Genomic DNA, 18331 nt, shown 5'->3' with positions numbered 1-18331 from the left:
GTCCTCACTGTGTTCTCGTCGGTTGTTCTGATAAAAGTCAGGCATTACTGGAAGAAATCCTTAGACTTCTGTGTATTGGTCTGTCACATTTTGTAAATATCAGCAAGTGTTACATTTTTAATTAAAAAAATTAAAAATTACCCACAGTTAGCTAAACACCTTGGACAAAAAACTGAACAGCACCTTGATTCTGGATCCAAGTAGGAGTAATTTCACTGCTTAAAGTATCTTTACTTTGTAAAAATGTGTATTTAAGTTAAATCAGTACATGCTGACATTCCTTTTTTTAATTAATGTGAGGGTGCTTTGCCCCCAACAAAGGTTGAGGGGGCACAGCCTCACAACAAAACAATTTTGCCCTCACAAAACACCTCACAAAAACTGGATTCAAAAACTCTGTAAAAAAAAAACTAAGATTACTTCAAACAGAAAAACACTCACAAATAGCCTTTTGTTCCAGAAAAAAATGGCCACAAAAAATTAACGGGAAAAAATAACTTCTCAAAGGTGCCGAAATGGCAAAATCACAATCCTCAATCCACTGTTCCACTTGTAAATCGCAATGTCAAGGAGTGTGTAGTGAGTAGCACGTGAACGTTGATACCAGACATTTCGAACGTTCCGGGTATGTAATGAGTTTTTCAGAATGCACAATACATCGCGACACCGAGATCTACCGACACCGCAAGGTAATATCGCAGTTTTAAGGCGTTTCATATAAAATGTGGGGACAAGTGCCAAAGGATCACAATAAACAGTACATATAATGCGCATTACATGTACAGAAGACTAAAAGTATGCATAACTTCGTACTTGTTTCACATCAAATGTAAATTTATAAGATTTATTAAAATTATAAGAATTGATTGCATTTATACTGTCTCAGCTAATTCTGGTGTCCTCCGTTTGCTAATTCGCTAATAATGATCACAACAGCTGTACGACAGCTACCAAATGAGCTGTGAACGCCATCTCATTCTTCTTCTCCGTTTTGTACTTTGACATTAAAATGACTGTAAATAGTAATTTGTCAAATTATTCAGTGTGAAAAGGAACCTGTTAGGGGTAATTATTTCCTTACTGTAGGTTGTGAAAACATTAAAAGCAACCTTTTAAACTGAGTTAGTGCTGGTATCTCCCCATCAATATCCCTCATGCCAGATAGTTTATTTTAGCTTCTTGTCGGAGTGCCTGTTCTGAGGGCCTCATTAATGATGTCTTTAATGATAACTTTCCCCAGGGATGATGGGAAGGAAGGTTTGAAGTTCTACACAAATCCATCATATTTCTTCGACCTGTGGAGAGAGAAAATGCTACAGGACACCGAGGACAAGAGAAAAGAGAAGAGAAAACAAAAGGTAAGACGTTTTGTATGAGGTGTTTCTTCAATTCATAATTCTTAGAGATTTTTTTGTAAACATTGATGTTTTCCCTTTGGATATTTTATGTAATTCTGTTTCAGAGCAATACTGGCTTCTAATTTTTTGAAAATTGTGACGTTTTAAAGATGTATCTATATACAGAATAAAGTAAACTGAAAAGTTGTAGGTTGTAGCACAAATGATCTTCAAGGTCTGTTTTCCAGCATTGGTATGGAACATGCAATGTATGTAACAAGAAATATTGGATTATAATTTACACCTAAGTAAAGGCTTTCAGTTTTGTCCTCTTAAATGTTTTGCTGTGTTACAATTAATGAAATTCTGACTAATTTTAGCATGTGTACCTAATGATTGGTAGTAGGAATACTTAATGTGTTCTATACTAATAACCATTTCTTACTGGAGAGGATTGTAAACATGCCTTATCATAAGCAGTGAAACCTCTGTAAAACCTCAATTTTCAGAGATCCACATGGCTCAAGGGAGAGGAGTTCAGTACAGTGTGAGATGGAGTTTGACACGCTCCACTGTGTCAAAAAGACATTTTCATGATAGTTTAGGTTTTAATTATCATTTAGCTTATCAGAGGAGTGAAAGTACTACCCCTAAATCAGTTCCTATAAATAAGTGTGGTGTTTGTTACCGATTTAAATTTAATTTCGTGAAGTTCACATCACTTGCTCACTAAGCACCAACAATAAGCAGCTGTAGGGGACAGAAATGAGAAATATATATGTTATAGGTAGCTAGGAAACTACACTGCCTAAAAAAACTTGACTTCTTATGAAGGAGGTCAGCCAAAGTAGGTCATGCAGTAGACACAATAATAATAATAGCCTTGAGTCTGTTACAGTGAAATTGACCTTGGTCTTTCTAGATCTATAAAAAACATTGTTAGGGAAAACCTTAACTAATAGTACTCTGCTATGTTAAATTTCATTTTAATTACACCTCTGGTGTATTCCTTTTCAGATTTGGAGTGCATTTTGCTTTGCATAACCATAGGAAAATAATAGCAAATGCTAATGTTGGCAAGGAAAAGAGAGAGGTCATACAAGAGTAGTGACATTGAAAGACATACGAAATTGCACAGACAATTGGAAGTATTAGTCTGCCATGATGGAAGGCAAGCACTGATATTTCAGTTTACTGAAATCATGTTACGTGGTTTGTTCTCCATCTGCACTAGAGATGTAGCAGGATAGATGTTCATTAATAAACTGCATTCTTGTACACCACAGATGATTCGATTGACCTTTTCTGTAAGGAAATAGTCATTTTGACTTAATTACTGTTTTGAATTGCTTTTAATTATTACAGAATGGGGATCCTGTTGGAATGAGAAAAATAGTTTAGCTACATACAGATTTCATTGAAACAGCAAAGATACTTCATCCAAGCTGTGACCTTATAAGACATCCTCCTGTACCCCTATGTCTGTTCTATTAGAGTATGTAGGCTTAAGGGATTCCGTGGTGCACTGCACTTGATTTCACTCTCTGTATGAAGAGGCAAGACGTGTAAAGCATACGTGTCTGCCTGCCAGTGCACATATAATTTCAGGTTAAAACTGGTATTAGCACCCCCCCATCCTCCTGTCTTGCTGTGAACTTCGAAAGGCTTCATCACTCAAGAAAGTAAGATCCCATTATAAATACAGGGTGTTTTGAGTGACTGTTGACTTCAAATGATGTGCCACCTGTGGTGTGCATAATTTACAGTGTTCAACAGCTACCGAGGTGGGGATGTACACCAAATAGGCACCATAAATCCCTAAATCCAAAGGATACAGTTCAATGTGGTGTTCTGTAAAGAGGTTTTTTTTGTTTTGTTTAAGGTCATGTAAATCTGGCTTCTTTCAAATAGCATAAACCATGGGCCATGTTTTAGAGATTTTGAACATGATTTGTCAATTGTCACCCACTCTTGAATCCAGAGTTCTGCATGTTTACTATTAAACATTAATTTTTAAACCATTGTTTTCCACAAATTGATTTTTGTTTTGTCAAAGTACATTTTAGATCTTGTGTTTTTCAGCACCTACCAGAACAGGTTTCATGGCACACTTTTAAATGAAGCTCACTTTAGACAAGTTTTTTGTTGAGAAGTCAAGTAGCAACACACCAATTTTTGATAGTAAAAGCTGACTCCCCATCTGGCCATGGTGCCCTGTAGATTCGCTGGCATCTGTGCTCACAATACACATCTGGGGTTCGTGCTGCTCTGATTATGCATCTGCTGTTAACATCACTGGTGCGAGCAATACTATGGTCTCTTCAGTTTTCATGCCTACAGCAGCATTTCAGTTCCTCAGGGCAATTAATGGTAACACATACAGGGAAATTCCATTGGGTGTTTTAAGTATTAGAATGAAAAATCAACAGCTGAAAATAAATTCAACTTTGCATAACAATTCCAGTATAATAAAGCAATTTTTATTCAAGGTTAATCCAATAAAATGGTTTATTATGTATTTAATAATTGTAGACAACTCTCACGACTTTAGCATTCTTTGATACTTTTGTGTATACTAATCAACACAAAACAATATTCATAACTTTGGAGAAGGAGCTGTTCAAGACCAAGGACAGACTACAGGTCAGCAATATGTTTTGCAGTGATACCATGTTTCCTCCAGGTACTGTGCACAGAGTGATTTCGGAAGTGGTGGGGATAAATACAAAAGCAAAAATGAATAACAGTACGGTACTGTTCACACCAGAAAAGGGGCAAACATTCAGAAACTACCTTTCTACCATGCTTTTGTTTATGCACGTACTGAAGAAGCCAGTGCATCTAAAAAAAACATTGTGATAATTAGTTCCGGATTTCAGCTAGTGGTATTCTTAACATCGACAGAGGCGTGAATCATAGTTTGCCTTTGCTGTGATTTCTATGACATATTTCAGGATTCAGAGCGTCTTGGTCTGAAAGTTAGTTGACATTGTGCTGAATTTACATGGCTGCTTTCAGAATAAGCAGTGACAGACTGGTGTGTGTACTGATGCCTTGAAATTGCACTGTGGCTTTCCAGGGTTTATCCAGCCCCAAATACCTCTGGATGAAAATAACATTCATTTTCACAAATATGACTGGGCATGCACAGTATATGACTTTGTATTGGAATACAAAGCCATGGAATTCTTTGTATTGGGGAAAAATCTAGAGAGTTTTCTCTTATTTTAGCCATTTTTTACATCTGTCGGAAAAGAGATGCCTTTCATTCTGTGTATGTTCAAGTAATAAGTTTTGCAGTGTTTTTCTTTGTTTCAGATTCCTAACAATTTGTTTTTTTTTCATATCACCAACTGCTGTTTAGAAAGCTTTCTGGTAATTGAAGGGTAGCAAGTATTTTAATAATAAATGTACGAAGTGTAACAGATGGTCTGGGGTTTTCTAATGATGTGATTTGCTTGTTTAGGAAATAATTGGGTCAGTTAGTTGCTCCTGGATTTGTTCTATATGACATTTGCATCAGAGCTTCTTTGTTTTTGCCCCAATGGGAGTGTCAAGCACAATATGAGCTGTTTAAGGGAAAAAATGTTTGTTGTGCATCTCTAATCCAGTTACTGTTAGAAGAGGTGGCTGTTTATTGAAGGAATTAGTGTTAGTTGCTATGATAAGACTTCAGTAGACTGGGTATGAATAAATCTGATAAAATGATGTGGGACGTATTTGTTACAATTCTAAAACAATCGCCCTCAAATTGACAATCTCAGCAGCTGAAGCAAAACTGATGCTTTTCAAAAGTTAAACATTTTGTTATTCTCTCAAAATGTTGTAAACAATTGTGCATTTTAGGATACATGTAGATTGTTAGAAGTAGTCTTGAACTTGACATTGAGAACAGCACACAACGTAGTGGTATTGTCCAAATGACCATGCTTTTTATCTAGAATGTACTCATCATGAGCTTGATGTTGCCAGTGTGCTCGTATGGTCAGCCAGAAAAAAAGTAAGTAATCTGCATTACTGAGTAGTTCCACAGCTATATAAGATTTTCATGTACATTCTAACTGATGAGGCAAATACAACAAAAATGTTTTCCATGAATAAAAAAAGGTTTGTCATTTTAACCACGGGCTTTGAAAATGAGCAGCAAAATCAAAATGATGCCACTATTGTCTGTAGCTCTCAATACCACACTGTTACTTACTGTAGATTGAATTTACACTTGACTACCGCCTCAGTTAAGGCTTGAGTTCTACCACTAACAGTGGCGAGTTAATTTTTCTGTAACCATGGTAACTAGCAGTGTAATACTCTGTTGAAATTTAAAGGAAGGCTACCACACAGATATCATACTGTAGGAAGATGACTGAAATAGACTGATGAATAAATCAGAGGAGTGCAGATCACAAGTTAAAAAAAAGATTATGAAAAATGCATTTAAGTGCTTTCATTTTACTTATCACATGCAACTTGTGTTATAACTACGTGATATCCATAAGCAAATTTAATGGGATAAATCTGTCACTTGAAAGTATAGAAGTGTTTTACACAGCTGCTTTATGTCCTCTCCACACACAAAGTTTTAAAATTGAAGGGTAGTTAAATATCCACAGGTCATTTATCAGTTTTATGTCCTTTGTATTTGCAACATATAACGAGATATTAGGTTTCTGCTGTATGGCTTTAGTGTAGCCTGTTCACCATGTATTCATTGGCTGTGCTCCCCTTGACAACCTCTCTAATGTGTTTGACTCCAAGCAGCTGGAAATGCCATTTCACGTTACATCCCAGGGCTTTAACTGTGTCACCACAGAGCCCACCCACAACCTGCAGGAGGTAGGTAAGACACGAGCTGAAGACCCTGACCTAGCTTTGAGCTTGCAGCCCTACAGTTTGTTTGCTTCTGGTTGGTTTACACTAACTTTACTTTCACAGATTTTTTTAAACTAACTCCTGATGATCTAAGACCTTTTGGGGGAAAAAGCAGTGGTTTTTGCAAAACAACTGTATATTTTGCTATATATATTGGAATTCTTCACACATTCAGCATTGCTTGAGATGATTTTCGGTATTGGTTAGCTGCTGCCAATCATAGCTTTGTTCAGAACAGTTGCTTTAGTCAGTTTTTGGATTGATTTCAGATCCAAGGTTTAGAACAAGCAATAGCCTTATCAGTCTAGTTATATTTTGTAACTTCATGATTCAATCCATTACAATAAGTTCAATTCCAGTCACATGTTAAAAAGCTGTCCTTAGCTCTGTGAAAAAGTGAAAACCCAGAATTATTGATGCAAAGTAGCTCTCTGAGTATTCGTTATCTTAAGCTTATTTTTTCCTGATTTGCTGTGCATTTAAAGACAGATGACAAGGTGTAGTTCAGCTGTTACTCGGTTGCTGTGTGCAGAATTCCAACACGTGCACTGTTTACTGTTATGCATGAAACCAAGAATCACAATAAACAGCCATTGTCAAGCAACAGGGGCTACTCACATACACATACGTTCTAAGAATCTTTTTAAAGCATGTTTAGGGAATCCTTAATGACAAAACTTTCTTAATTGGAACAGCATGATGTGCAGCACGCCATGCTGTCTTGCCAGGATTTACTGACTGGATTTATTGGGTTAATAGACAATACAAAAAGTTATGAAATCAGAAGACTTTCATTCAGATTTAAGCTTCATCAGTCACAGTGTAGAGAGAATATTTTAATTAGATGGTCATGCACGATAAGGCTATGCTACAATAGTTTGTTTAAATTTTAAAATTGAAAAAAAAATGTTTCTAGCAGCATGGCCTGTGTAGATCTTAACCATCAAATTGAATCTAATGTGCTCTCAATGTTCAATATAGAAATAATTCCATAATCTGATGCAGTATAATTAACTATGAAAAGAAATACAAGATGTATAAACCAGTGCTGGAAAGTTTGTAACGTTAGACACATCTGGGCTTCTGCTATATAAGCCTTTGAAGCAGGATGAGTACATCTCCCCTGGCTGCCCAACCACTGAGTGACTGCTCTTTTGTCTGATCTCATTATGAAACTAAGCAGAATGTATAATTGATGCCATTTTCCCCATGTTGAATGATTCCCTTTTAACATTGCAATTACAAATTCAGAGGAGGCCCAATTAACAGAACCTGAGGTGATGCTGTCAGTCAAACATATTGACAAGCCTGGCATTCTGTGTTTGAAATGAAGTGTTCTAGCTCTTGGTTTTGTTTTCCTGTAGAAACACACAACTCTTATCTACTCTTTAGCTGATTTCCTTTGAAAGCTCATATGTACAGTACTAATAACTTCATTTACTTTTAAAACAGAGCTGCATTGACCCAGTTAATTGTCAGTTACAGAAATTTGGCTCACTGATGTCCATCTATACAGATGCTCCTTGCTTTAAAATTATATACAGGTTATTTTCTTCAGCTGCACTTCTTAAAAGTGGGAAGTTTCATGATAAGTACATTATTTTCTCAGGTGTGCTTTTAGAGACAAAAGGTGTCCTCATTGTGTTTCTAAAATGTCTGCTGAAAGCGAGTGCAAAAATAATTCCAGCTCCTGTGAGAATTGGAACATCTGCATTTCCCCATGCAGCAGGCTGACATTCTGAAATACAGAGAACAACTGGCTGTTGAAACTCTTGAATCTAATTTGCAGTTTATCCATTAGGAGCTGATATTTAACAAATTTCATTTTAATGTGAAAAAAATATGCCTTTCTTGTTTAACTCTGTTACACATTACTACATGTGCTGAAATATAAGCCATGTAACCAGAGTTTGCTTCTAACATAAGGCCTTTTCTCAGGGTGAAGATTTGAGCTTTTTTAAAGGAAATAAAAAGCACTCTTTCTCTGCTTTAATATTTACATCCAATGCTATTTAGACATGAACATCCATAGCCCTCTACTATAATAAATACAGTATTAAACATTTTCAAATGTTTGATTCGTTGTAGAAATCTGTGAGTATTTTTAAACTGTAGTTATGTCAGGTGCTAGGAAGGTGGTTATAAAAGTAAAGCAGGAAATGAATCAAGAATATTTAAAATTTCTGTTTGATTCCCAAATCTTCATTCTCTTGTTCTCATTATAGCTTTAAAACAAATTTTCATATATTCTTCATATCAGCTACATCTGTTAGGCTGTCAGTGTCATTTTATAAATATTATTTTTGTATTTTGTTGTTAAACTTAAATGGGGAATCCTGCCTAGAATTTAACATATGGTATATAATCAGAGGTCTGTATGCCATATATTAGAGTGAAAAGGCCCTAGAAAGAAGTGATTGTTTGTCATTTGTTGTGGGTTCAGATCCCAGGTGGGTCAGGGCTCTAAGGATAAGGAAAACTGAAAGTACATTTTTGACATTTGGTCTTTTTTGCAAGTCTATGTCACCATCAAGTAAGGAGGTGTCATCCTTAATCCTGTTAAATGTTTTTCCATGCTTTCTTTTAGAATTGTAGACACTTTATCCTGCACCAGATATGAACAAATATCTTCCAGGCATTTTTCTTTTTCACTGTTTCCCAAACCTTGAGAAATAAAAACATGAAGCTTTCTTGGCATGTCGAGTGTTTATGTGGGCATGTTGGTTTGTTATTTTTATAGTTTAAGTCACCTTTTACCATTTCAAGTTTTTCCCATAAAACAGTTTTACGTTTGTTAAATCAACAACTTCAGTTAAACTAAAGATCAGACTGCTTGCTCATAAAATGTCCCCCGGCAACTTTGTTAAAGAGCAAGGATATTAACTTCAGTGTCCCGGCTAAATTCCACTCTGTGTACATTGTAGTCTTCCTAAAGTTCCCTTTAATTGATGTGCAGTGTGGGTGCTGAACTTCAGTTGTGGATGAAGTGGGTCCCTACCTGTGTGGGGATGAAAAGCTCCATAAAACTAAAGAATAATTAATATCAACATAAAAGACAACTAAAAACAGCATCTTGGACACCAGCGTGAAGAGCTGTTTGCCCAGTGAAAATGCAGTCAAGCAGTGTGAGCACTGCCACTCTACTGTCGTTTTTTCAGGATAGAATGGAGATGTGATGTTGAGCATAGAGGAGCCAGGTCACTTATGACCTCTGTAGTCTCTTTATCAGCCTGCTAGTGTCCTTGTTCCAGCATGGCCAGGCATCCTCGCACCCATTCAGTTAACCTTAAGCACCTTTTAAATGTCTCCATTTCCTCAACTGGCCTTTGAGGTTCAGTTAGAAATGTGTCAGAGGAATGTGCAGACTTTCCCAGGAGATAGGTGGTAAAGGTAAGATCCCAGGAGTGAATTGGAGGCCTGGGGAGTAATCATTACTAATGCTTCCATGACCGCAGTGGTTGATTTACTTTTATCCTTCCCTTTATCGCAACATTTTATTGCAGCTGCATCCCATCGCATACAAAATGAGTAATGGCGTCAGGGGTTCTTTTCATGCTTTTTAACCCATAAAGAACAAGTCGGAAGCTATGAATTGGTGAGATGACACCCCTAATGCTGCCCTGCTTGCTTGTCTCTGTTGCAGCTGAAGAATATCGATCGTCCTCAGGAGCCCGAGAAAGTGCCCAGGGCTCCCCATGACCGACGTAAAGAGTGGCAGAAGCTCGCCCTGGGCCCAGAGCTGGCCGAGGATGAACCGGACAACGCGCACAAACACAAGGACATCGCCAACGGCTCGGCGACATACTGCGATGCAAGGTTTGCTTCTGACTTTTATTTTTACCCAAGAAGGTCCAAGTAAAAGCAAAGCAGTGTTGGCAGTAGAGCTCAGGAGTGAGTTCTGTCACTGCATTCGGGCCAAATACAATCACAAAAATCTACTGCAGTTTAAAAATAAGCATAGTCCATTTTTTCGTTTTAAGTGTTCATCTACTGTGTTCATTAGCTAGTTAAATCCCCCATTGAGAGCTTAGAGCTCTAGGAGGTGGGTGTAAATGAATCACACTTCTCTGTAGGAGTTGTACTGTGCTCTGTCCTTATTATGCCTGCCCAGGAAATAGGTGTATTCTCTCATCCAAGGGTTGCCAAACTTAATGTTGCCATGAGGTTACCACTTGTAGGCCACCATGGGGAAAAAACGTAGCTGGTTTTGAACTGTTATCAGGCTATAAAACTTACAGAACCATACTGGATAATGCTGGAGTACAGTTATATTCACAAAATAAGTTTAGGTTAATTCCTTAAAACTTTGTACAGAAATTGCTCCTATCAACAAAATAAAATGACATACAATGAGAAACCACTCAACAAATCATTGAGTGATTCAATTAATATACCCAACATTAAATTTTAAATTTATTAACGGCTTTCTTAACATAATAAAATAAAAATATTTGGAATACATGGATTTACACAAAAATCAACATGTAACCAAGCTAATCACAACTGTAAGGAAATTCTTACAGATGTAAAGATCATGCAACTAAGCTTAGCCATCTTGCCATTCACTGCAAATCAGTAAAAGTTTATGGACTGAGTTGTATTGTTCCTTGGGTTAACAAAATAGAGCTCAAGTCTTATTCCAGTAATTGCCAAAATGAGTTGATTTAAAGGATCTGTTCATATAGCCACTCAACTAATGTAAGAACAACAAATCCATGCCCCACTAGACATTGTAGTGATGTAGTAGTTCTTGATGCAAACATAGAACCAAATGTAGTGGAGAGAGAAAGCTCAGGACGCTAACAGACGGCACAGGGTGCTGGCCGGTAACAGATGCACAATGTTTGTGCACTTCTTACAAGCGTGTGCTTTAAGGCAGTTTTGTCTGTCCACGAATAGTGAAGATTGAAATGTTTCAACGAAGTTTAGTTAATGGAGCATGTGCTGATGCTGTCCCTTTTCTGTCCTTCATGCATCTCCTGCTTTCTACACATTTTCTTCATGACCCTTGCGTGGGAATCCCAAATCAGGTGAGTTAGGTTTGATTGTATTGTATTCACCTGTGTCGTATATGTCCATTCTCTGTGACTCCATCACATTTCTCTTTATCCATTAACACCTGATCACAAAACAGTGGACGTTCCCATTTAAATTTGCAAGTGTTTAAATCTTAGTTACAGTTGAAGTATTTTTTTTTTTACAATAAGGTGAACCAAAATGAAAAGCTCACTGCTGTTTTTCGGTTTTGTAGGCAGCCTGTTTATCTGGATCATATAGACGGTCCCTTTTCGCTGGCAGCCCTGCCATACAGTCAAATGAACGAGCTGCTGAACAGAACCAGCGACAGGATGTACGTCCGGCCGCACGAGCCTCCCCCGCCTCCCCCGCTGCACGCCGTTGGAGACCTGAAGGCACCCTCCGTCATCAGGTAATGAGCTCTCTGCGTGCGTTTCTGCTCTCGGGCTCGACATCCTTCACTGACACGGGGCGGGACGCACTTGAAGCTTGTGAAGTTGTCTTTCTGAGCGCTGGTATTTCTCCTGAAAATCTGGGCCGTGCTCAAGAACAAAAAATGGCTTTATCTGAACAAATTTTTAAATGCGAGTATGGCACAGCGGCGCAGTTTGAGAACAGTGCTGCTTTGAATCACCGGGCCCCTGGGTTAATGACCAAGGGTCCTATCAGTGTGGAGTCTGCACTGAGTTTATATCTTCTCCCCGTGTTCGTGTTTCCTCCTGCAACCATAAGACATGCTGGTAGGGTCATTTGCTTCTGTAAAAATTGGCCCTGATATGAATGTGTGCCTGTGCGTGCCCAGCAATGGACTGGCGCCCTGTCCAGGGTGTGTCCTGCCCTTGCACCCATTGCTTGATGCAATAGGCTCTGGCTTCCCCTGTGACCCTGCATACTGGATAAAGCAGTTTAGAAAATGTACGGATGGATTTTAGATGTGTAGCATATCAACAAATTTTTCCTTAGAAATAATGTCTCTACAGTATTATTTACCCTCTACAAACCAGGTCAGTTCTTTTTTTAACATTGATTTTAGTTGTCTGCAACCCAGGTTTCTAAGTTAATTTCAAAGTATTGTGTAATTGTTTTACCCCTCATAGATGAGTCTTGTGCATCATTGCTCATGTCCAACATACATGGATTCTTGAAACCACATACTAGTAGCACCTGTTGGACTCAATTTGTATTTCATATGTAAGGACAGAAGAAAGGTTTCAAATGTCATTTGGCCACACGGTTTTCCTATCTATAACCACAAAGTATTTGACAAGGAGAGCAAGTTTCATATTAACATTTTATGAGCTTTATGAAAGGGGAAATGGTTCTGCAGCAAAAACAAAATGCAAAGTGATATTAAAACACAAGTGAGCAACAATGGTTACCTAACACCAGTAGGAGGAATCCGAAAATAAATGAAATGCTCCAGTTTCTGGTCTGATTTCACTTGTCACAAAAATGATAACCGTTTTTGAAAATTCTTTGTTGTTGTATTCCACTGTAAGGAACTTTTTATTGAGGCAAAAGAAAACCTTTTTTGATCACAGTGCTCCAGAAAATATAACTGGAACCCTTTAAAAAGAATATGAACTATTTCTGAATGTTTTTAGCACTAGATGAGCCTACAAATAAACCATTGAGAAGCATACAAATCTCTTCCTACTAAAACACCATGTACAGAATCTGTCAGTTATGAATAGAATTAAAAAGTATAATTTCCTATTTAAAATAGGAACTAGATTTTTTAAAAGTTTTTACACAAGTATTTGAGACTGTACAGAATTCTTAATGTAGGTTTAGGAGGAAGACAAACACCAACTGCTTTAAGGGGCATTTGACCTTCTTAGCTCAGCATTCCTCCATCAATTCTTGAGTATGTACACTAATTCCTGGAATGTTTCAAGACCTAGTTGTTATACTTGCAAACACTAAGTCTTCATCAGCTAAAAGATCTATCGGACCTGTTAGTTGCTTGTCACATTTGGCACTGTTATAAACCTGCTGCCTGTTGCTCAGAGAGCATGTTACACACTTACACAATACATATTTTGACTGTTTTTCATCCATCTTTTATGTTTACCGTAACTATAAGAATTTATCCCTTTTACTAGTCAGTAGTTGTCTTAAATAGTCTCTAGTCATTGTTCTGTGTAGTAATTTTAAATTCAGTCTAAACCAGAGACATTCAGTCAACCAGAGAAAAATGTGAACTCGAGGTTCCCCTCCCAGGGCATTGATTTTATTGAGATTTTAAGTTTTCCTTTTTCATTATCTGTTATATCCCTCTAATCAAATTTGGGTCACCATTAACAACCCTTGGTATGGTAAGAGAAAGGACAGTGTTTTACACGCACACTGCAGGATCCACAGTGCCCACAGGAGAGAGGGTGTCGTTCACAGAGAGATGCAGCTCTAGAAAACAGCAGTGTAAGGTTCGCAGTCACAGGGGTGACTATTAGACTTGCTGGTGAGACATGGTCAACCCATTCTGTGGTGCCACTTGGTGAGTCCTGCTCACAACTGGCTAATCAAGGCTTGGGACTGAAGTTGTGAGTGCTGATGATGATGATTCACCCTTAACTTAAGCATGAGGAAGAATAACACCTATAGTTAGTACTGCAAAGTCAGCTTTGTTTGATCCACATTGTATTTAGTGTAACTTATGGCTTTTTTGTTTTATACTAACTGGGGTTGTTGGTGTAATCTATCATAGATCTGAATATTTAAGTACAATATAAAATCTAAATGTTGATTTATTTCTGTTCAACCGATATTTTTCCAGACCTTTTACAGATTTTTCTTCCTTGGTTTATTTAAATATCTTAAATGGATTCAACCTGGAGGCTTGATTTGTGTGCAAACATATCCAGCTGTGTTTTCATTTTGTTATAAATGTGCTGTTCATTTGACAGATTCACTGGGTAATGTGGACTTTGGGCTACAGATATGGCTGGTGTGAACTGAGTTCTGTTTAAACAAATGCCTTTTCCTGAAAGGAGTGACTCTTTCAACCATGGCCTCCCAGCTGAAACCCTTAGAAGAGAGCTGTGGTTGGGTGGGCTTTTTCCAAATGGAGTTTCCAAGACAATTACATGTTATGATACTTTAATTAAACTGTTAAGCAATTTTATACCATGGTGATTTGTGTCAGAATTCAGTCCCCTGGATCTTCCCCCCCAGAGAAAATGGTACACTTATTCATTTTAGTTCTGATTAACCCAGGACATGCCTTGTTTATCCCAGTGAATTTGCTAATAATGCTCTGTCGTATCTGCTTCAGCTCCAGCTCAGGGTTGACAGACAGCCGTCCTCAGTCCCCAGCCAGGACGCCAGTGTTCCTCAACCCCACTGCTCCTCCCCCACCGCCACCACCCTTGCCCCCTCCCCCACCTCCCTTACCCTCCACAATGCCCGGGTCAGGACTGCGAGCCACCCCACCTCCCCCTGTGCCGCCCCCTCCTCCGATACAGCCCCCTGCTATCCCCCCTCCTCCGGCACCCCTCCAAATTGCCCCTGGTGTCCTGCACCCGGCCCCTCCACCAGTTGCCCCTCCTCTGGCCCAGCCTGCCTCCCCTGCCCGTGCTCCACATGTCCCCGAAAGGCCCCCCCCTGCTTCTCAGACAGAGAGCCTGATCCTGCCCCCACCTCCCCCTCCTCCTCCCCTGCCTCTCCCTGGACTCAGGACCTCCTCCCCCTGCCCTACACCCCCTCCTCCTGGCCCACCCCCTGTGCCTTCCTTCCTGTCAGGTGCTACCCCTACCCCCCTGGCGCACATGGGACATGGTCCCGACACCAAGCGGCACCCCTCCAACCTGCCAGTCATCAGCGACGCCAGGAGTGTCCTTCTGGAAGCAATACGCAAAGGTGAGGAAATTCTAGCATCAGTGATGGGCTGGGAATGCTTGTTTTTTTTTTAATTAAAAGCAGTTATCGGAGTAACTAAGTTTATACAACAGTAAACTATAGAGCAAAGAAATGTAAACGGCGGCACTTTCCCATGGCGCAGGTTCTTGAGGGATGAGCAAAAGTGATGATAACTCTTAACTGACTCAGGTTGTAGGGTTGTACTGAATACAGGTGTCCCCAGATTGTTTCCTTTAACTTAGTCTCTTAAATATGTTAAATTGAAATTTAAGTTAGGTTAAGCTTTGAACTTGTGAGTGATGGTATATCAGTTATCCTCTTCTGGGTTTAATTTAATTCTAGCTAAAGTTTGTTTTTAAATGGCGTAATAATACCCACATATTGGCCCTTGTCTAACATACCTTATATAAAGTGTCTCGGTAAAATACAACAGATTTCATTGATGACATGAAAAACAGCATGATAATAAAACAGAACTGTGTAGAAGAATGATCTGATCTGCCAGTACCACAAAGGGTTTGGTGACCTGCCTTCCCTTCACTTCACTTCACTTCACTTACTGTCCCATTAATGACTAATATGATCATTTTATTATCATTTCAAAGCTCTGCGTAAACCCAGACTGGGATGAAACTCTTGGTTGTTACCGGGCATTACAAAAACTTTAACGATGTGGTATTCAGACTGCCAGGAGATCAGACGCCGCCCCAGCCAAGCTGCATTTAGGATTTGAATGCCATGTTTCAGATGAAAATGTTTTGTTTACCAAAAGGACTTAAAACAAAGCTATTTTTGAATAGCTGTATTAGGTACTTGAAAACAGCTGCTGACTAGGTTTAATTGGCAGTTCTAAGATTGTCTCTTTTCTTCTCACCCTGCAATGGAGTGACATCCTGCTCAGGGGAGAGCAGTCATGAACAGGCCCTGGCTTTAGCTGCAATAAGTTGCTTTCTGATAATGGGGATTGTATTTGGTACATCTCCAATAACATACAACACAGTGCAGTATTTCCATCAGTGCAGGATTGCAAAGCATAGGTACTAGATCTGGGGTTACTGTGTGTGCCCAAGCACTCCTATATTTTTGATCATATCATGGCTAAAGCAAGTGGTGATTGTAGTTTTACAGTTTTGTGTTTGGAAGATTTCTTTAGGCTTATGCATACAAAGACCTAAGTAACTATTTTGTCCTGTTCAATACTCCAAGTCAAGAAAATTAACTGTGTGACAATGATTCACTTGATTTGTTTAATGAGCCATCACAATGAAATCATAAGGAACTGCCTTTTTATCTGCAAACATTTAAACGCAGGATGGCCGCTGTGGGGAAAAACGCAAACCTAACCAGAGCTCAGCATGTCACAAATGTATACAGTTCCAAATATTGTTTTTGGAAAACCTAGCCCTCCAAAAAAAAGAAAACGCACAAACCCCAGTATCTGCTCTTAATTTGAATTTTGGTATCAAAAGATTGAACAGTCTGTCACTGCAAAGCTTCGAGCTAAATAATGAACTGGCAAAAAGCATGTAGAGTACTTTCTGCCAAGAAAATCAAAATGCATTTCTTGCCCCATAATTCATAGAGAATTTGCTTCACTGGAGATCGAAGCATCTGTAATTAACTTAGTAGGAGAACAGTGCGAAGTTGCACGTTTCCCTTAATGAAAATATGAAGCCTTCATTAGTGGTAAGAAGTGTTGGACATTTCTTACCATTAATGAGTGTAATGGGCAGGGCAGAGATGCTTTGCTCATGTGATTTCACCTTCACATGAGCACCCACATTTTGGAAGGTAGCAGAGCTGGAACGGGTGTAGCTCAATTCCTCTGCGATGGGGCACTTCAGTGGCTCTCCTTGTGGGGTGTTGCAGGGATCCAGCTCCGCAAGGTGGAGGAGCAGCGAGAGCAGGAGGCGAAGCACGAGCGCGTGGGGAACGACGTGGCCACCATCTTGTCGCGGCGCATCGCGGTGGAGTACAGCGACTCCGAGGATGACTCCGAGTTCGATGAGGTGGACTGGCTGGAGTGACACAGCCCGCGTCGGGAAGGATGCTTACTTTTTTTTATTCTTTATCGATAAGTGCTGTCCTCATTTGTGGTACTTGTTCAAGGGATAAAACCAGATTTCATGGTCATTTTCCAAGTGTTTTTGCAACTGTTTTGTACTCAGTTTCTACACTACATCTTTAATTTTATTTTAAATATAGTAGTCTTCTGGTGTACAGTTAAACTACCAAATTGCGTTTTAATTTTCCCCATTGACTTGAGGAGAACAATGAAACAAGAACCCAGCCACTCTTTTGGAACTTGCCATTGAGTATTATATAGGAGGCGGTATATCCTTTTATCTCCTAACTTCAGTTCTTAGACAAAGTTGCCACCTTCTGGTTGGAAACAGAACTGAGGAACTACTGTATTTTTTCATTTTAACTGTAATTTTTAATCTTTTTTTAATACTACCAGTTTCTAAAGACTAATCACTTCTGGTTCAAGCCAAATCAAGTGATTATAGTTGCTGAGTATTTCGCATGAGCAGCTAACACACAATGCATTAATTGGTTGTTCCATTGTTTGCACACGTTGTGAGTACTGACTTGAAGTTGTTTTAAAACTACAAGACTGGAGGCAGCTTTTTATTACAGTGCTACACCACATCTGCTGAGCAGTATGAGCCTTATACACTTTGTGGTGGGTCTCATGCCTTTCCTTGCAGTAAGAAGTGGAAACTGTTCAGAAACAAAACTGAAGAAGGATCTTTTTACTTTCCACTGCCTGTGTTCAAAATAAATGTTATTTTTTTTCCATATACTATGCCTTATTATTGTTTGGATTTTTTTCTAATATGCATTTTTTGTTCATGAATGTACTGTGGTGTACTACTTTGCCTGCACTCTTAAGGACTAGCTGTTTCTATGTGAAAAGACCTGATTTAAATACTGTATACTGTGTAACTTATGGTACTGTTTATTGTAACAGTTTTTGCTTGAATTAATAAAAGCTAATATTATGTTAAAATAGATGATCAATGTTAAGTTGTTTAAGGTGGTCATATAAGTGTTGAACAAGGCCGGAGGATTTTATTTCCAAATACACTTTGGCGAATAAGAGAGCTGCGCCAGAATCAGTTACCAATAGCACTTGCCAGCTCATCATTATTAATCATTCACATTTTTTTCAAATGTGAAACTTAGTTTAGCAGTCACATTTGGCTAAAATGAATGGATGGGTTCAAAATGCAATACATTTTGAAGTT

The 18331-nt window shown here is 38.8% G+C and overlaps 1 protein-coding gene across 6 annotated transcripts in view; it reads left to right on the top strand.

Moving 5' to 3' along the window:
• The window catches only part of wasf1 (WASP family member 1), a 76296-nt gene extending 58199 nt beyond the window's left edge, over positions 1–18097 (top strand). For 4 of the 6 annotated variants that reach the window (XM_088625809.1, XM_088625811.1, XM_088625810.1 and 1 more), the window contains 6 exons: positions 1241–1358; positions 6093–6170; positions 9850–10022; positions 11458–11634; positions 14497–15080; positions 16950–18097. In XM_088625809.1, coding sequence (XP_088481935.1) covers positions 1241–1358; positions 6093–6170; positions 9850–10022; positions 11458–11634; positions 14497–15080; positions 16950–17107 — 1288 coding nt within the window. In that variant the 3' untranslated portion in view covers positions 17108–18097. The remainder of the gene's footprint in view (positions 1–1240; positions 1359–6092; positions 6171–9849; positions 10023–11457; positions 11635–14496; positions 15081–16949) is intronic. The other 2 variants (XM_088625812.1, XM_088625813.1) reach the window with 2 other exon arrangements.
• Positions 18098–18331: the final 234 nt, after the last annotated feature.

Source organism: Lepisosteus platostomus, chromosome 3 (genome assembly GCF_059453375.1).
Source record: "Lepisosteus platostomus isolate fLepPlt1 chromosome 3, fLepPlt1.hap1, whole genome shotgun sequence".
NCBI classification, from domain to species: Eukaryota; Metazoa; Chordata; class Actinopteri; order Semionotiformes; family Lepisosteidae; genus Lepisosteus; species Lepisosteus platostomus.
Note: the sequence above shows the minus strand (reverse complement) of the source record. Positions and strands in the feature narration are given on the sequence as shown.